Source organism: Myotis lucifugus, unplaced genomic scaffold (assembly GCF_000147115.1).
Source record: "Myotis lucifugus unplaced genomic scaffold, Myoluc2.0 scaffold_186, whole genome shotgun sequence".
Taxonomy (NCBI): Eukaryota; Metazoa; Chordata; class Mammalia; order Chiroptera; family Vespertilionidae; genus Myotis; species Myotis lucifugus.
The window spans coordinates 268,820-288,822 of NW_005871234.1; the positions used below are offsets into that span (position 1 = coordinate 268,820).

General features: G+C 42.1%; 1 protein-coding gene across 1 annotated transcript in view; it reads left to right on the forward strand.

The window, feature by feature from the left end:
• DYSF (dysferlin) overlaps positions 1 to 20,003 on the forward strand; it is a 200,418-nt gene that overhangs the window by 159,159 nt on the left and 21,256 nt on the right. Inside the window, exons 44-46 of the mRNA XM_006096805.3 lie at positions 9,653 to 9,751; positions 18,464 to 18,592; positions 18,905 to 19,060. Of these exons, the coding sequence (XP_006096867.1) occupies positions 9,653 to 9,751; positions 18,464 to 18,592; positions 18,905 to 19,060 (384 nt within the window). The remainder of the gene's footprint in view (positions 1 to 9,652; positions 9,752 to 18,463; positions 18,593 to 18,904; positions 19,061 to 20,003) is intronic.

The window sequence follows — 20,003 nt, forward strand, 5'->3', positions numbered from 1 at the left end:
CTTTCCCCTGCTTGGCATTCCTGTGGTCTCCTCGGGGGTGCACCCCTCCTCCCTGGATGCACACTGCAGGGGGGACAGCCCGGGGTGAAACTTGTCTGGCAAACTCCAGGGCCTCATCAGGCAGGAGGAGGCCCCAGTCCCCTCCAACCATTGGTTCTTGCCTCCGTCTCCACCCTGCCATGCTCCCCTCTTCCCGAGAGGTCTTTCCCCTGGTCCATGAGGGACCTGTCTTCCCACCCAGAGAAAAAAGGTTCTTCTCTTCCCAGAGGGAAAGTCTCAGCTTTCCTTGGAAATATACAGTCCAAGAAGTTTTCTCTGAGGTCTAATTTAATGCCTTTTTAACCCCTATTGGTGCTGTCACCATTCCTGTCCCACCCCTGCCCCCTATCTTGGGTCAGAACAGTGCTTGGAACTGGCTGCTGAGCACCGGTCCTCCTGAGGATGCTCAGTGAAGCTTACTAACCCATCCAGTGTCTTCAACACCGCTCTTACATTCACGGAGGCGTGGGGAAACCATACTGAATTAACAGCAAGTTCAAAATATAAGTATTTAAAAAGTAATGTGATTTTTTGTGTATGGAAACACACACAGTAACTAGGAAGTCGGTTGACTTTGGCACATAGTAGGTGCCCCCAAAATATTTTTAAAATTGAATTTAAGATAGTTAAGATTAGTGTCTTTAGTTTGATGAATGCTTCTGCAGTTCTGGGAAGGCCTTCAAAAAGAGTTTTTCTCTGAAGCAGATTGTTGGAACTCTTGTTAAGCAAAATTGTCTACATAAGCAGAATGAAGGTAAGGTAAGCTTTGGCCCAGGCCCTATTGGAATCATCTCAGATTCTGAATTAGTGATGTCTCATTGCTTTCTTCCTAAGTTTGAAGACTCTGATGGGATCCTTTTCATTCAACCTACTGGATAGATTCCATTTTTCTGGGCTTTCTGAATGGGGGTATGTGGTCATGCTGTCCTCCAAGGATCAGGTCATGGACCCATATACCCACCTTAGGCTCCTGAGTTGGGAAAGAGACAGTGAGCTGGGATTTCTCACAGGCTCCCCCATCTGGAACAGGCCAATAGTCAAATTGACCCTTCTCTGCTCACCATCTGCTTGACTTTGCTAGATTTCAGGCACATTTATTCACTGGGCCTTTTGGAAGCAATTCAGCATTTTGGTTAAAGGTCTTCCCTCCCACCTCTGCTGGTCCAGCTTGAAGTAAGAGTAAGCAGAGCAATGATCCCCCTTTGACAGACATGGGGGCAGGACTGTGAAAGTGTCAACAAGAGGTTGAAAGCCCAGTGTTCCACTTGTGGAAATAATTAAGTGATTTTTGTTATGGGTGTGTAGAGTTCTGCTGAATCAACATGGTAGCTGGCTGTGGGCATATGTTTGTGTGGTTTGGGGGGGGCATAAGAGGTTTAGTATGCATGGGGTGAGGTAGGTTTGAAACTGGGGTATCTGCATATCTGAGAGTTTGTCTGATCTACATGTAGAAATGAGTACGTGTATGTTACGTCTGTGTTTGTATTAGTGTGCACATGAACAAATAGGCTCAGTTTCTTAAGCCTTAGGACATTAATGAAAGAATTAGAGGAAGCATCATGCCATTATGTCAGTTATGCAAATGTTAAGCTATGGGGCAGCAGTGTTGGGGATCAAAGTGATGGTATTGGCAATGTCAACAAGAGCATTTATCATGGTAAACTTTACTGGTCTCAGAATATCTTTACAGACATTAACTCAGGGCCTCACAATAACCCCAGTGTTGGGTTGTTATGTCATTACCATCTTGATGATAATGATCTGTGCTATGAGAGAAATTCCTTTCAACACAGTCTAGATGTCTATCTCTGGGTTGACATAGGCAACGAAGGCCGGCTTAAAATTAAAAATAATAATAATAATGGACTTCTTTTTTAGAGGTGGGTGTATATAGTTCAACGTAGTGACCCAAGGTTTAACATTATAACTTTGGTGATACATACATTTGACCCAGAACTTTTCTTGTTGATTCAAGTGGTCATCACAAGTGCTATGACCCCTCTCCTACACTTTCCTCCCTTCTCAGAAAGGCAGGCTTCGATTATTGTTGTCAGTTTTGCTGCCCATATTCATAAAATGTGTTAGGCCCACCGAATGAAAACGGGAAATTAAACCTTCGGAATGTGCTGTGCTGATTTGGGTCTTCGGAGGGATTAGAGTGCCCATTAGACTGGATCAGGGTTGGAGAAGCATGTCTTTGTTACATGGCTCTGGTTGCTCAGGAACTGAATGTTGGTTATTAGTTGAAATTGGAGAGGCTGCCAGTCCGTGCCTTGATCAGACTTTTTTTGCTTGGCCGGCTGAACGATGAGGAGCCTTGAACCTTGAACATGGGAAAATAAAGTTTTAATGATCAGACTTCTTGCCAAAGCCCGAGATGACACTTCAACAATCAAGCCTTTTGCATTTGTTTCTTCCCCCTGCCATGGTCCAAGACTGGATGCCTAGTTATTGCAAAATGAGGTCATGAACACACTTGGAATGAGAAAACATCTGACCCTTTTGGAGCTTTGGATTATGGGATTACAGTAACATCAGAGGGTTGGTTGGCTTCGGCACATCTGGGTTAAGACCTGGAAGGGCTGTCCTCTCTCCATGGGGCTCATTGTTATGGCTAAGCTAACGTATTCTTGGACTTCCTGAGGAAGGGCAGGGAGAAGCAGGCTTGAGATAATTTCATTGGAAGGCAGATTAGTGAAATAGCAGGAATATTGTTTCTTTTCTTTTTTACATTTTTAAAATCCTCACCCAAGAATATTTTTCCATTGCTTTTAGATAGAGTGGAAGGGAGGGAGGGGAGAGAGAGAGAGAGAGAGAGAGAGAGAGAGAGAGAGAGAGAGAGAAAGAGAGAGAGCATGAGCCCCGAGCAGGTTGGGGAATAACCCTGCAACTGAGGTATGTGCCCTTGACCTGGAATTGAACCTTCGACCCTCTTGGTGCTTGGGCTGATGCTCTAACTCCTTAGCAAAATCAGCCAGGGCAGGAATGATATTTTCTTTTTCTTTCTTTTTTTTTTTTAGATATATTTTTATTGATTTCAGAGAGGAAGGGAGAGGGAGAGAGAGATAAAAATATCAATGATGAGAGAGAATCATTTATTGGCTGCCTCCTGCATGCCCCCTACTGGAGATCGAGCCCCCAACCCCAGCATGTGCCCTGGATTGGAATCGAACCCAGGACCCTTCAATCCGCAGGCCAATGCTCTATTAAGTGAGCCAAACCAGCTAGGGCAGGAATGATATTTTCAAGTCACACCTGTAAGTGTGCTAAAACCTTATTTTTTTTATAATTCAATTTAATCTCTCTGTTGAGTTCACATTTTTCCCAATGGCAGAAAGGTCCTGGTATTCTGCAACAGTGAAGATTTACTCTTAGTCAGTTTTGGGCTTTTACTCTTCTCTGGGGGCAGCTAAATTCTGTATTGGGCTTCCATCATGTCATGATTTCCACAGGGAGGGACTCCTGGTCACCAGCAGGTGTCCTTTCTGGATCTGATTTCCACCGATGTCTGAGCACATAGACCACACAGTCTTGTCATATTGGCCATAAGACCTTTTCAGGTTCCCTTGTTCTCTCTCTCTCTCTTGCCTCACTTTCAAGCCCTTCTGGAGAGCATGGTACAGCTCTCCCATGAACTCTGGGATCCACAGGAGATGACAAAGGCAGCCATCTTCTGCCAAATGCTCCATGCCCTAATTCCTCTGGTAATTTCTTGGTGGCTGCTGTTTACCAGATCCCCAAATTTATGGAGGAATATTTTCCATGTATAGCTTTGGGCTAACCTAAAGGGGGAGGGTATGGGGGTGCCTTATCAGACACCATCACAAATCTCTAGTTCTTGCTTCTTTTCCCCCTCTACATTTTCATCTCGCCCGTTTCTGGTGGGAAAACTGACTGGACCAAACATCCTTTTAAACCTATTATTTTAATGGCGTGTCATCTGCTTTTGGAAATCTAAAAGCCAAGGATCACCCATCCTCCTGCTAATTAGGCATTCATATATCCATCAACTATTTACTGAACTTCAAATATGTGCCAGGCAGTGTTCTACGTCCTGGGGACATAGTGTTAAAAAGATAAAAATCTCTGCCCTATGGGGAAGGAGACACAATAAACAAAAACCTAAGTAAAATATATGCAATGTCAGATGATGTTGGTTGGTGAGGAGAAAAAGCAAGGAAAGGGGAATGAGACTTGCTGGGAGGGGGTTGTGATTTAAAATATGGTGAGTAGGAGGGTAAAACAGATTACAATTAAGTCAAGACCTGGAGGAGGTGAAGAGGTCACTTATGCATCTAGCATGGGAATAGACTTCCTGCCATGGGAAGAGCATGGAGGTGCTGGAATGTTGAAGGACAAAGAAGGCCACTGTGGCTGGAGCAGCGTGAGTAAGGAAGAAAGTGGGAGGACATGAGATCAGGGAGGAGTGAAAGCCTCATCATGACGGACTTGTAACGGCTTTAGCTTTATTCTGAGGGAGTTGGCAAATCATCGGAGGGATTTGTACAGAGAGGTGATGTGTTCCAATGTGTGTGGCTATTGTGTTGAGATAGATCTGGCAGCTAAGGTAAAAGCAAGGAGGCCAGTTAGAAGACTGATGCAGTAATCCAGATGATGGGGAACTACAGGACAAGTGGTCTGATTCTGAATCTGTACTGAAGATGACACCAGTAGGATTTGCTGATGGATTGAATGTGAAGCACGAGGAACAAGAGTCCAAGGTGACTGCTTTGTTTTTGGCTTAAACATCTGGAAGGAAGAAGTTGGCATCTATTTACAAGAGGAGGACTGTGGAAGGAGCAGGTGGGTGGGGGATGATCCGAAATTGGATTCTGGACATTTGAGGAATGTAGTGGCTGTCCAGTGGGATACCTACTGTAGGATATATGTGAAACAGGCAGCTGGAGTTCAGAGGAGCCATCCAGGCTGGAGAGAGCTCAATGTATGTGTTATTTGAAGATGTAAGACCCGAGGAGAACCCCAAGGGAGTGAAAGTGGATGGGAGGACTGATCAGGGAGGAGCACCAAGACACTCAGATGATCAGAGGGTGGGTGACAAGGAGGAATTAGCAAAGACTTTGAAGGCATGGCCAGTGAGATGGGATGGTCACTGGGATCTCCAAGGCAAAGGGTGGGGAATGGATAGTCCAAGGACAGGGGAGTGACTGCCTATATCAAATACAGCTACTAGATTGATTATGAGGCCTGAGCGATTGTGACCTTGACAAACATGTTTTGGTAGAGCAGAGAGAATGGAAAACAAGAATTAGAGACAAGTGTAGGCAATTCTTTCTAGAAGTTTTTCTGTAAAAGGAAGAAAGAAATAAGGTGGGGGCCAAAAGAGAAAGTGTACCAGAGATTTTTGTTCTTTTTTAAATGATGGATAACTAGTGTTACATGATTGAATGCTGATGGAATGATCCGGTAGAGAGAGAAGTCTGATGATGCAGAAGAGAGTGAGAAGGAAGCATGATGGAGTAGTGTCCTCGAGGAGACCAGAAAGCATGCAACCCAGGACATCAGTGCAGAGTTGGCCTTGGGTTGGGGTGCAAGTAGAGCACCCACAGTAATAAGAGGGAAGGCAGGATGTCTAATAATCTTTTTGTTTCAATAGCTTTGCCTACTCTGGACATTTCATATAAATGGAATCATACAATATGTGGTCTTTTGTGATTAACTTCTTTTATTTAGCATAATGTTTTCACAGTTCATCCATGTTGTACTTCATTGTTTTTTATTATCAAATAATATGAAATTGTATGGATATATTATTTTCTTTATCCATTCATCAGTTGATAGACTATTTCTACTTTTTGGCAATTTCTAATAGTGCTGCTATGAACAGCAAGTTTTTGTGTGGACAAGCATTTTCTCTTGGAAACCTAAAAGCCAAGGATCATCCAAATTTATCAAATTTGTGCTATTATTTTTCTATTTCACAGGTAAGCTAACTGAGGCAGAGAGGAGTTAAGTAGTTGTGCAGGGTCACACAGAAAGGAATGGCAGGATTTGAACCCTGCTAGTCTGGCTCCCAAGTCCTACCTCTCAACTACTCTGACTCTGTATAGCCATAGCACGTGAAAATTATTGGCAGAGGCAGCCTCATGTCCATAAACCCAAAAGGGAGAATGCCTGATGCTATTAAGCACAATGCTGGCTATTCCTTTAAACAGTGGTTCTCAACCTTCCTAATGCCAAGACCCTTTAATACAGTTCCTCATGTTGTGTTGACCCCCAATTTCATTGCTACAAATTGAACATAATTAAAGCATAGTGATAAATCACAAAAACAATATGTAATTATATATGTGTTTTCCGATGGTCTTAGGCGACCCCTGTGAAAAGGTCGTTTGACCCCCAAAGGGGTCGCGACCCACAGGTTGAGAACCGCTGCTTTAAGATATTCTTATGCTAAAAAAGCTTCCTTTAATTCTTAATTCACTGAGAGTTTCATTTAGGAATAACTGAAACATTTTATCACCCCTGCTTCTTTTTTGCATGTTATGAATTAGGGGTTGACGAACTTTTTCTTAAATGGACAGATAGTAAATATTTTAAGCCATAGGTAATATTTGAATTATAAAACCAGGTGTCCGGCCAGTGGGCCACAGTTGCCAAATTTCTGTTATAGATGATCAGGTGGGTTTTCTCTCCTTACTCAGTGATATTGAAGCACTCCTACATTCTGGAATAGTTCAGCTTGACCATGTCAGAGTTACTGCAGTAATCTCTTTGTTACTATTTTATTTAAGATCTTTACATCTTCATTTAGGAATAGGATCTCTCTCTCTCTCTCTCTCTCTCTCTCTCTCTCTCTCTCTCTCTCTCTCTCTCCCAAAAATGAATGGGGAAACTTCATCTTGTTTCTATGCTATGGAACAAAGAATGATTTATTAAGACTGATAGGATTTACCCCCAAAGAAACCATCTTGGCTTGGTGTTTTTTTGTTTGTTTGTTTGTTTTTTAAGTAGTGTTTTGAGATCTCTTTCACCTTCAGGGCTACTGATTTCTTCATGGTTTCTATTACTTTTGAATCCATTTTAGCAATTTATATTTTTCTAGAAAATCATCCACTTCATCTAGATTTTCCAAGGTTTTTTCATTGATTTGGGTATGGTAAATCTCTTAATGTTTCTGTTCTCCTCATAATATCTTTTTATTTTATCTTCCTGATTTCTAATGGTACACCCATTTTTTAATACTAGACTTAATAAATGCTTATTTTATTGATCTCTTAAAATTTTTCTCTGGGGTTTAATTATTAATTGTAATATCCCTTTTCTTTCTACTATATTAATTTCTACTTGTCACTTTCAATTTTTGGTCTTCCCAGTTTTCTCTTTCTAATTTTGTGAGTTATCAGATAATTTATTTTCATTCCTTCTGTATAAAAGCGAAAACATTTAAGACTGAATTTTCCTTCGAGTTCATACTTGGCTACCACTCACAAATTTGGGAACATAGTCCTCTCACTGTTGATATTTTCTATGTATCTGATTTTAGTTGTGGTTTTCTCTTTGACTTAGAAGGGTTTTAAGAGTATGCCTTTAAGTTTATAAAAGTTTGGGATTTTTATTTTTAAATTTCTCATTAGTTTCCAGTTTTATTGCATTATGGTTAGAGAGTGTGATTGATAATGGTTCATGTTTGGACTTTATTGAAATTTGCTTTGTGGCTTTTAATTTTTCTAAGTGCTCCAATGATGCTGGACAAGAAGGTATATTTTCTGTGTTTAGATTACATAATTTTTGTCTATTTAATTGATACTGTTAATGGTATCATTCATATTCTCCATCTCCATATTCTTTTTAAAAATTTACTTGATTATTTTTCAAGACTGAGGGAAGTACAATAACTTTTCTGTAACTGTTGTGTTAATGTCATTTCTTCATACAAAACACACTGGTTGTTGCCTATTTATGCCTGACTCTGAGCCTGAGTCATCCATCCAAATCTTTAAGTATCTGGGCTGGAGAAGAAAATAAATACTGAGGAGGAATCAAAAAGCTAAATGAAATTCCATTCTACCCATTTCTACATATGTGTACATGTGTGTATTTGGGGGGTTTTTATATGTGTATTTTGGCATATATATCCCTTGGGCATGTCTATTTAAATATAGTCTTCCATGTGTTGGTGATGTTTGAGTTTGACATGTATGTCTGTATATGTTTATATATCCATAGTATCTTTTTCTTTAAATTGAACTTAAAACATCAGGGCTAAGGTCTGTCTTGCCCTATGCCAGCTTTTTCAAGAGTGGTTACAAGTGAGAAAGCTCTGCTACCTTATGTCTTAACACATCTGACCCTCTTTTCCTCTCTTCTGGCTACAGAAGGTCCTCCTGGTAAGTTGTTCAAATAGCGGCTCTCTGCAGACCCATCCTCGCTCCGACACCCGCTCTCTGTGCCGTGTGTCTGGGAACTGCATTCTGGCCACACAGAGGGTGTTAGGGCCATACGTTGAGGATGGGTGAGATGCTGAGAACCTCATTCCACCCTTTCCCCATGGTGCCCGTTCAGGTTCCTGCAGCCTTTCTTCAGCTTGTGCTCACCCTTAATATGCCAGAACTCACAGGACTGAGCATTGGTTTAAAGGGAGCCCATAACCTTTCCGGACACTCGATGGTAGACATTCAGTTTGTTTTATAGAATCAGAGGGGGGTCCTGGGAGATCTCCTGACTCACCCCCTCATAAGGAGGAGGAAAGTGAGTCCCAGATGGCCTATCCTTACACCTTGTCCTTGGCCTTCCCACTGAACCGGTGAGCTCTAATGGCAGTCACAGGCACAGACCAGGTGCCCGGCCCCTGGGGATTTTGTGCGGAGGCCTGGGGAAGAGTGACCATCCCACCTACAAGAGCTAAAAGGTCGTGTAGGCACAGCATGTGCAGGAGGAGTTAAAAGTGGAGAGACCTGTGTGTACCATACATAACAGGCTTGTCTCCCTTTCCCTACAAGTGTGAGTACATGGAGGAAGGACAGGCGGAGAGTGGGTTGTCACAGCCTCCCTTTCTTCTCACCTAATTTCTCTCAGGTAGCATAATGTTTTTTGAACAAAGGACACTTAGTATTTGTTGATTTTCAAGGATTTGACCTTGACTTGATCTTGGGGGCTGAGTTCTGGTATTTGTTGCTTTCTTTTTTTTTGCTGGGGCGGGGGCGGGTGCAGGATAGCTCTTTGGGGGTCTGAGTTACCCTGGGTCTACTGCATTATATTTATAAATAAGACATTATTGACATTTCCCCCAAAGAGTTACCCTATGTACCGTCACATTTTAGCCTCAGGTGATTTATGCCCACTTCCCAGAAGGAAAAGGGAGACCTGAGAGCGAAACAGATCCCACACAGTGAATAGGGGACAGGGCCCAGGCTAGAGCTTCTGCCTCTTCATGCACCAAGCAGGTATTCAAACCCTTTTTTTTTTCAGTCTGTGCAGTCTTGGCCCCCCTGGAGGGTCAGGAAGTTCCAGCTCTCTGCTCCCCTAAACTCACCCCAACAGGGGTGCTTTGAAGTCCAGGCCAACCTGTAGGCCTTGCCAGCTGTTCAATCCAGTAGGACCTTGCTTGGCAAGTTCTGTTTCTGAAATGATGGGTGTCTTTCTACCTGCGCAGGAGGAGGAGTTCATCGATTGGTGGAGCAAATTCTATGCCTCGATCGGGGAGAGGGAAAAGTGTGGCTCCTACTTGGAGAAGGACTTTGACACTCTAAAGGTGAGGCCTCTCTAATGTTCTCTTCTGTCCGTTAGCCCTGGGCACATGTGATGGGCACGGGAGACACAACAGAAAGAGAATATATGTATATTTATGTTTGTCTCCTCGTTTGGTACCAGAAGGCTGAAGAATCTGGATGAACTAATTGAGGTAAGAAAGGTCACCAGAGATTTAGAGCAAGAAGTCACTGTGGGCTGGGATGACCCAGGAAGTGTTTTTGGACGAATGCTAGAAAGTACTGAAGTATTTATGGGTGAAACGATGTTTGAGATTTGTTTTAAGATGCTCAAAAAAATAATAGTAAGGGGGAAGATGGATGGTATGGGTGGCCCTCTGATAGACTTTCAAAATATTAAAAATTATTGAGATTGCAAAATGTTGAAAATTGTTAAAGCTTAGAGATAGGTACTTAGGGATTTGTTATACTATTCTGTATCTATTGAAGACATTTGAATTTTTCTATCATAAAATTTTGTGTCAAAGGAAAAAAGAAAGTCAGCTTAAGAATGTTGCTGTGATTACCCTACACCTACAATTGGGACAGAAATTACCCAGTAAATATAAAAATAAGGTAAACTCTCTTTCTGTGGAAAGAAGAAAAGAAGCCCACCCACCCAAACAAACAAACAAAAAGCCAAGGATGAGTCAGAGAAATTCTGGTATTTTGAGGAAATTCCACAAATACAATTACACTTTAAAAAAATAGGCTACTTTTGAAAAAGATAACCAGAGGTGATTCAGAATCACTTCCCAAAGGAGTTGTGTAGTGTCCTGGAGAGGGTTGCCAGATACAGAATTGCAGGTAAGCGTGCTTCAAATGTTTCATGAGACATACTTATCTAGCAATTATTTTTTATTTATTTGAAATACAAATTTAACTGGGTGTCCTATATTTCCACTTGCTATATCTGGTCGCCATATTTATAGAAGTACAGTGGGGCCTTGACTTACGAATTTAATTCGTTCCGAGACCGAGCTCGTTAAGGAGCTCGTTAACTCAAATTACTCTATCAACTCAATGCAAAAAATCGGCCGAGAGACAGCTGGTATCTTAAAAAACTCGTTATTCGGGACACTCGTAAGTCAAGGCCCTACTGTACTGCAAAGGCTGTCTGACACATGGGAGAGGCCCATGGAGCACCCTAAAGGGTCTTGATGACTGGGACTTGAGGCTAGTTGGCAGGGTGAGTGGCTGGGGCATCCAGGCAACTCTGCTGGCTGGAAGCCTTTGGTGTGTACTCTGGAGGGCGATTTCACAAGGTGTCAAGAATTGTCTGATACATTGGAGGCTTATGGGCGAATTGTGTCTGGAGACCTGGATGCACAGAGATGAGGCCTCAGGCAGCAAGCTCTTCATTGACTTGGTAGTTGGGCATGTGAGGTTGGGCAAAGAGACAGAACTATTTGTGTACCAGGAAAAAAGGTTCGACACTTTAGGTCTGGCATGTTTTTACTGTAGCCTTGTCAAGAAATGAGAAAAACCAAGTAAGAATGAGAACTCCTGCCAGGGTGGCCCATTATGTTGCCCGCCCCCCTTGCTGCTCCCTCAGATGCCGGATGCTGAATTGGCACCAGGCCTCCAGCTTGACCTCTCTGAGATCTCTGACAGTATCCAAGAGAAAATGGGCTTTCTGAAAGTATGCACTCAACATGTTACTGGAGGGAAAAACAGATGTGAAAGAACACTGGTCCTTTAAGGATAAGTAAATAGAAGAAAACCACCACCACCAACATGAGACTGAAAAATAGCCTGCAGCAATATGGAGAGAATGGATACACAGTGGGCAAAAAGAAAAATATATTTTGGTAATCATTAGCATGGGGGGAAAAACAACAACTCATCGTCTCAATAGCAAAAGATAGAGAACAAAAGATACAGCAAGAAAGCATAAAAAAAATCCCAGTCATCATAGGAAAACACAATAGAAAAAGAATAAAATATATTCATTTTCCTAATACATAAAAATAAATTAAACATATCTAGTAAGTGATAAGAATTCTTAGAATATACCAGAAGTCACAGACATGTACTATCGTTCAAAGACATGTCTAAAGCAGTAAAACTTAGAATGGTGAAAAGTAAATATTTTGGCAAACAAAATAAGATCAGTGCAAACAAAAGAGAAAGGGATAGAATTTAAAGTGAAAAGCAAAGGAAACAAAATGGAGTATTTTATAGAAGTAAAACATGTACATCTGAATGAAAGAAATTCCCAAATATGTTTGCATAGAACAATAAATCTTAGAAATACTTAAAGCAAAAATGATAGGAATATATAAACTAAATTAAAATTGCAGTGGGGATTTTAATGTACCTCTCTCCTAGACAGATGAAGCAGGAAATAAAATATATGAATAACAAAGTAAATGTTTTTAAGCTACATTAAAAGTAGCTTTATAATAGAGAATAAAAATAATTAAAAAATAAAGAATACATTTTTTTCCTAATGCTCAGAGAACACTTACAAAATTTGATCATATATTAGTTTAGTAATATGTTACCAAAAGCAGAAATCATACAAGACAGATTAAAATGTAATAAGATGAGAAATAAATAACAAAAGTTTAAACAAAAAGACCAACCACTTGGAAATTTAAAAAGTATTTTATTGGAACTTCCAGTATGAACATGGCTGCATGCGTCAGCATTTTTCCCCCTTTCTTCTGGAAATCATTCAAACCCACAAACTCCATTTTCAGTAAAAGTTGGAAACAAATAAAATTTGCAGACTCCAAAATACATGTAAGGGTTGTCCAAAGGCAACTGAGATTGGGTAGAAGCCACTCGGCAGTAAATTAAGAGAAGGTGCATGGAAATGATGAAAGGTCATAGTGGTAGCAGATCTCAGGAAACCCTGACTTCCTAATAAAAGAATGCTGATAACTATTTGAAACAGGTTATAAGTACATGGGGGCTTATTATCTCTTCTCTTTACTGTTGTGTGTGCTTGAAATTTTCATAACAAATAGTTAAAAAATATAGTTCCTGAAATTGAGGTTTAACCATAAAATATAAAAGTTATATCCCTTGTTCACCACAATGGATATGGGAACTTGGAAGACAGGCTCAGGCTGGTTACAAAAGCCTTATAGAGCCTGCTTGGTTCACAGAAGGTGAGAAGGTAGAGCTACACAAGAATCACACAGATGGGCTGTATTTGCAGAAGCTGTCTGCATCTGTGGTGAAACAAAAGAAATAATTCATCTAGGAAAATCCAACACATTTAGTGACAAGTAATAATAAAAGAAATAACACAGCATTAATTTTAAAATGCTATGAAAAAAGGAAGAGAAAATTTAAATCATAACTTAACCAAAAGAAGAAGATATGTACCCGCCAAAAAATGTTTGCCAAGGAGCAGACAAGGTGACATATTTTGCTATACACTTCTTAGAAATGGGCAGTCAGAATACAAAGCAGAAATGAAAAAAACTCAAGGGATTGAGATGAGAAGAGATGAAATATGAGCTGATAAGATTCAGGAAAGGAAGAGAAGGAAACATGAAGGAGCCCAAGGCAGAATGTCCACTTTGGAAAACACGGTAAGGGGCATAGAGGACAGAAATGGTGAAAGTAAGCACAAGGAAATGGAAATAAAGAAAGAGTTATAAAAAAAAAGAAAAAATGACATATAGACGCAGGGAAAGGAGATCCAACATTTGCATAATTGGAGCTTCAGAGGAAGACAAACAAAACAATGAAACACTTGACATTTTAATAAAATTTGAGATAAAAGAATACTTGAATATACATATTAGAAAGTCCACTTTGTGTCAGGAAAAATTGACCCAGATTGATAAATCCTGAGACAAATCTTAGTATATGTTATTGGACTTTAGAGATAAAGAATGTTTTGGTGTAGTCATGCACATTTCCTTTCAAAAATATTGTCATTTAAAATAAGAAATAAATCAAGGTGGCTTTAATTTCTCCACAACATTTAATACCCAAGGATAATAAAGCACCATCCACTGATCATCGAGGAGAGAAAGGGTGACTGAGGATTTGTATGCAGCCACGTTGCCTTTCAAGCACAGAGGCTATGAGCACCCAGGCATGCATATTCAGGAACAAGTAATGTGACTCCCATGAGCCCATCCTGAGGAGCTTCTGGGGACTGAACTTCAACCAACTAGGAGATAACTGGGAAAACCACAACAAGAGGACTAGTTGTGATCACGTTTTACCTTAGACCTAAAATCAAAATAAATGGAAGGGTTAGGGTAATAGGCTGGAATATTAATATATATACTGAAAATGTAGAAATGATAAAACTGACAAAAATTAGATGGAGAAGAAAAAAAGGTGATGCGATACAAAGTAAGACAATGATTGCCATATTATAGAACAAGTAGTGTTGACAGATATTATTTAAAATTGGCAAATTATAAACAAACAGTACAGGAGTAAATATTAAGGAAGATAATATTGTCTAATATTGGGTGATGGAGAGGACAGGAGATGCCATTTGATTAATTTATCATTGCTATAGTAGGTGATTTATAAATATTGTCTCTAAAGACAAAGATGAAGTAGAGCATTGTTACTATATATAAATTTATAATAATGCTAGAGGCCTGGTGCATGAAATTTGTGCACTGCAGGGGGCCGGGGAGTGTCCCTCAGCCCAGCCTGTGCCCTCTCGTAGTACAGGAGCCCTCGGGGGATGTACGCCTGCGACTTAGGCCCACTCTCCATGGGGATCGGGTCTAAGCCAGCAGTGAGACATCCCTCTTGCAGTCTGGGACCCCTCACTCCTTACAGCCTGCCTGCTTGCTGCTCCTACCGCTGGGCTCTCTGCTCCTTCCTTAGTGCTGCTGCGGAGGCGGGAGAGGCTCCACCAGCCATGAGCCTGGCTTCTGGCTGAGTGGCACTCTCCCTGTGGGAGCGCACTGACCACCAGGGGGCAGCTCCTGCGTTGCGCGTCTGCCCCCTGGTGGTCAGTGCGCATTATAGTGACCGGTCATTCTGGTCGTTCTGCTGTAAAGGATCTGCCCTAGCTGGTTTGGCTCAGTGGATAGAGCATCAGCCTGAGGACTGAAGGGTCCAGGATTCAATTTTGGTCAAGGGCATATACCTCAATTGCAGACTCCTCCCTGGCCCCTGCCCTGGTTGGGGTGCATTCAGAAGGCAACCAATCAATGTGCTTCTCTCACATCAATATTTCTCTCTGTTTTTCCCTTTCTCTTCCACTCTCTCTAAAAATCAATGGAAAAATATCCTTGGGTGAGGATTAAAAAATAACCGATGAATCTAGGAAACTATAAATATATAACTATCTACACTAATAAAAGAGAAAAATGGTAATTGGCGTACGACCGCTACCCTTCTGATTGGCTAATCAGCGTATCCTTATGCAAATTAACTGTCAGCCAAGATGGCGGCCGGCAGCCATGCAGCTGGAAGCGAACATGAGGCTTCCTTGCTCCAGTGACTGCTGACTCCAACGTTCCCGCCTGACTTGCCGGGCTCTGAGCTGGCAGTTTGAAACATTCTAACAAATATAGCCGGCTGGGATCTCAGAGCTGAAGTTATACATTGTTTCGATTATAGAACTGCAAACAAACCAGCAGCGGAAGCCTCAGAGCTAGAGCCAGAGCTAAAGCTGGCCCAGAAGAAAAGAAAAAAAGAAAAAAAGGAGTGGTTGTGAGCTTCCCACCAGCCTGAAAGCAGTCAAAACCGCCAGCCTGAAGCAGCCCTCAGCCCCTCACCCAGACTGGCCAGGCACCCCAGTGGGGACCCCCACCCTGAAGGGTGTGTGACCAGCTGCAAACAGCCCTCAGCCCCTCATCCAGGCTGGCCAGGCACCCCAGTGGGGACCCCCACCCTGATCCAGGACACCCTTCAGGGCAAACCAGCCGGCCCCCAGGCCTCTATCCTATATAGTAAAAGGGTAATATGCCTCCCAGCACCGGGATCAGCGGAGCCGCGAGGCCTCCTGGCACCAGATCAGCATGACAGGGTGCAGCGCCCAAACCCCCTGATCGCCCTGCGCTCTGTGTGTGACAGGGTGTGGCGTCCCAACCCCCTGATCGCCCTGCTCTGTGTGTGACAGGGAGGAGCTCCCCAACCCCCTGATGGGCCCTGCCTCTGTGCGTGACTGGGGGGGGGCGTGCCCCAACCCCCTGATTGGCCCTGCTCTGTGAGTGACAGGGGGCAGCGCCCCAACCCCCTGATTGGCCCTGCTCTGTGCATCACAGGGGGTGGCGCCGCAACCTCCCTATCGACCCTGCCTTGAGTGTGACAGGGGGCGGTGCCCCAACCCCCCAATCAGCCCTACCCTGAGCGTGACTGATGGTGGCATCGCAACCTCCCAATCAGCCCTGCTCTGAGCCCGACCAGGGGCTGCACCTAGGGATTGGGCCTGCCCTCTGCCACCTGGGAGCAGGCCTAAGCCAGCAGGTCGTTATCTCCCGAGGGGTTCCAGACTGCGAGAGGGCACAGGCCGGGCTGAGGCACCCCCCCTTCCCCCCCGAGTGCACAAATTTTTGTGCACCGGGCCTCTAGTATAAATATAAGTATAAAAGCAGACTAAACTTACATGCCATTTCAATCACTTATTAATAACAAAATTGAAATCAGATCTCAGAACAAAACCTAACTCTAAAATAAAAACATCCATAAAGGCTGAAAATAAAAAAAAATGGGGAAAATGTGTGCCTGGAAAATGTAGACAAAAAGAAAGCAGAAGTCACAATCTTCAGTCTTCACATTAGATGAAAGTGCATTCAACTCCCCAAAGTAAGTGAGGCAAAGAATGGCAGCTAATAACATTAAATGGGTTAATTCCAAGAGGTGATAGCTTTGAGAGTATCTATGTGCTAAATAATATATCAATATTTACACAATTCCTGTTGTGAAGATACAAGAAGAAATGGAACACTCTGGTAGGTAGGGGGAGATTTAATTCTATTCTCTCAGTTCATGTCAGGTCAAAGGGACAAAAATGTGAGAGGATATAGAAAACCAGCATAATTATTAACTTGATTAAACCCTGCAGCCTGAAAATAGAGACTGCACAGTTGTAAAAATGGACCATGTAATAGGCCACGAAGAAAACCTTAATAAATCTCAAAAAGTGCCAATGCCACTGATAATGGTTTTTGATCATACTATAAAATTAGAACTTACTAACAAGATCAAAAGCCCCCAAAGGCACTTCCGTCTAGAAAAAATATTTTAAGGCCCCCTTTTTTTTTTTTTTAGCAATTCTTGGTGAAAAAGAAAATACAAACCAAAATTGCAGAATATCTGGGAAATGATAAAATGCTTCGCATTAGCATTTACTGGTTATAGCTAAAGCAGTGTTCAGAGGAAGTTTGTAACCTTAAAAGCTTATGTAAACTAAAAAGAAAGAATGAAAACTCATGAAGCATCTGGCTCTTGGATCAAATAATAAAGTAAAACTATGATTACGGAATGCCAAGAAAATGAAAACATTATACAGCAAAAACAAATGGGGCAGTCCAAGGCAGTAGGAAGCAGAGACGATTTCAGAGCAGTAAGTATTTTTCTTATCAGAATAGAGGGAGCAAAGTAAACAAAGCTTCAAGTGAAGAAGTTAGAATTTTTAAAAAAACCTTAAAACAATAGAAAGAAGAAATAATAAAATCAGAAATAAGGAACTAGAATAGAGAAAATGGTAGGATTGACAAATCAAAAGACTAGTCCCTTGAAATGAATCAACTGTGTAAATGGAGCAAGAAAAAATTCAAAATGCATATCAAATGTTAACCAAGCAATGAGTTGTTATATTTTGGGAATCAGAATATAAGGCAATAATAATATTTTCTTTATATTTACTTGTATTTTATATTTTTTAATAATGAACTTATATCACTTGCATAATTAATGCTTTCTTGGAAGAGCTAGAACTTGAGCTAGGCCTCAATGAGAAATAATATTTAACATTATGAGAAAGGAACTTTCCTGAAGTATCTTGTCAGTTTCAGATATAACCAACTTAGCATGTCTGCTAGGTTGTTGAATAGCACTATTTATTAGGTATATTTTATTTTTTAAAACAGAAAGCCACTGCTTTGTTTAAATCTAAGCAATTCCAAAATACTGTCCTAACAAATAAAAGTCATTGGCTGTTTGGGAGGCATGAAATAAAGAAATCGAGTTCGCAAATTTAAAGTGGTGCTGAAAAGGCCCACTCGGCCCGGTGTTTGATCCCATTGCCATTTGGACATCAGGACAATGAGCACTGTGGCTTGACTTGCTGACCTGTGACTTTTCCGGAGTTCTGTCTTGATCTTCAAACAAAATGTCAGTTAGCTTTTCATGCATTTGTTTGACTATAATCTTATTCTCTTGAAAAAATGCACCACCTGTGTATGAGATGACTCTCAGATACCTAGAATACTGCTTTAACCAGAAAACCCTGTTTCCCAGTGGCACTAAAGAAATGTCTTCCTCTTATTCTCTCCCCCGCTCTTTAATCTCCACTATTTGCATCTTTGTTATCTCTCCCTTTGTTCTTTCCCTCTCCTGCCTTTCTTTCTCCTTGGCCCCATCTATTATCTCCACCTCTCCCACCTGCTCTCCTCTTTGCCTATGTTCCTCTAATTTGCTTGTGGTCTTTCCCTCTCATTTTCTTCTCTCTTCTCTCCTTTCCTTCACTCGAACACTGCCATGTTTCCTCTGCCTTTGCTATCCCTCTTCTTTTTCTCTTTTCCTGTCCCGTTCTCTTGTCCCGCATGTGGCAGGTCTATGACACACAACTGGAGAATGTGGAGGCCTTTGAGGGCCTGTCTGACTTTTGTAACACCTTCAAGCTCTACCGGGGCAAGACTCAGGAGGAAATGGAGGACCCATCTGTCATTGGGGAATTTAAGGTAAGGCCTTGAGGACATGTTTGTAGCCCAGGGAGGCCTTAGACTGGAGGGGCAGCAGTCAGTGAAGGGGGCAGTACTGTAGTAATATCCATATGACTGTGGTACTGATGTTGGTGACCATGTGGATGAGGGAGGTGGTGACAGTGATGGTGATGCTGCTGATGCAGAATCTGATGGTGGTGATGGGATGGCATTGGGCTTGGTTGATCTCAGTGGTGATGACTCTGGAAGAGATGAAAGCCATGATCATAGTGGGGATTGTGTTGGTGACAATGATGATAAAAATAAAAGCTGACTCCTCCTTCTTTTTAGGGCCTTTTCAAAATTTATCCCCTCCCAGAAGACCCATCCATCCCCATACCCCCAAGACAGTTCCACCAGCTGGCTGCCCAGGGGCCCCAGGAGTGCCTGGTCCGCATCTATATTATCCAAGCATTTGGCCTGCAGCCCAAGGACCCCAATGGGAAGGTAACATTTGTAGAGCTCTCACCTGCACTCAGAGGTACAAAGGGCTACAGAATCTGGATACACCTCTGCCTTGGGAAGTTCACAGCAATCCAGGGAAACCAGACAAATATACAAAACTGAGATGTGGCTGGATGGAGTTCTATCAAGGGCCAAGTGCTCTAGGAGTTCAGAAAAGGCCTAAGTCAATACAAGACATTGGAATAATGAGGAAGGCTTCCGAAAGAATAGGATTCTTAAGGATTGATGGAGTTTTGCTAGGCTGGGAGGGAGGAGAAAATAGTATTTTAGGAGGCATCAAAAACCTCTGCAGAAGTTCTCCAGAAGACTTCTTAGAGTACATTTAGCACAAGGATAAGGCATAAGGATAGGCAGCCTTGAAGGTGTAGGCTGGGACTTGTCTTGTAGGACTTTCGATGGTGGGGGAGAGATAAGTGGTGCAGGATCAGCAGTTCTGCTCTGCCATGATGGGCCCTGGGGCTAAAAGAAAAATCAGTAATACTGATCCTGTATTTATTTAAACTTTTGATATTTTGTTGACCATGGACTGTTGGCATTGATTTTAATTTTTTAAATATTTCATTAAAATATTGCTTATCTTGATGACTGAGCTTTTTTGGCCCTCCCTTCAATTTTATGCCTGAGGCAAGCACCTCATCACCTCTCTCTAGTCCTGGCCCTGAATGAAAGAGGGGAACTTGAAGGAGGGCAGGAGTCTGGAGTTGTGGGGAGCTGGTGGGGGAGAGGCAGAGTTAAGTTGGAAAGAGAGAGAAAGAGGGAAGAGAAGAGGCAGGCGTGGGGGTGATTGGAGTTTGATGTATGAGGCTAGGGTCCGCTCCTGACCCCTTAGATGGGTGTAGGCCTAGCATGTGTCCTTGAAGTTGTGGGTGAAGGCCTAGTGTCCTACCCTTGGAGCCCAGGTTTTCAAGGTGAGAAGTCGTGGCTG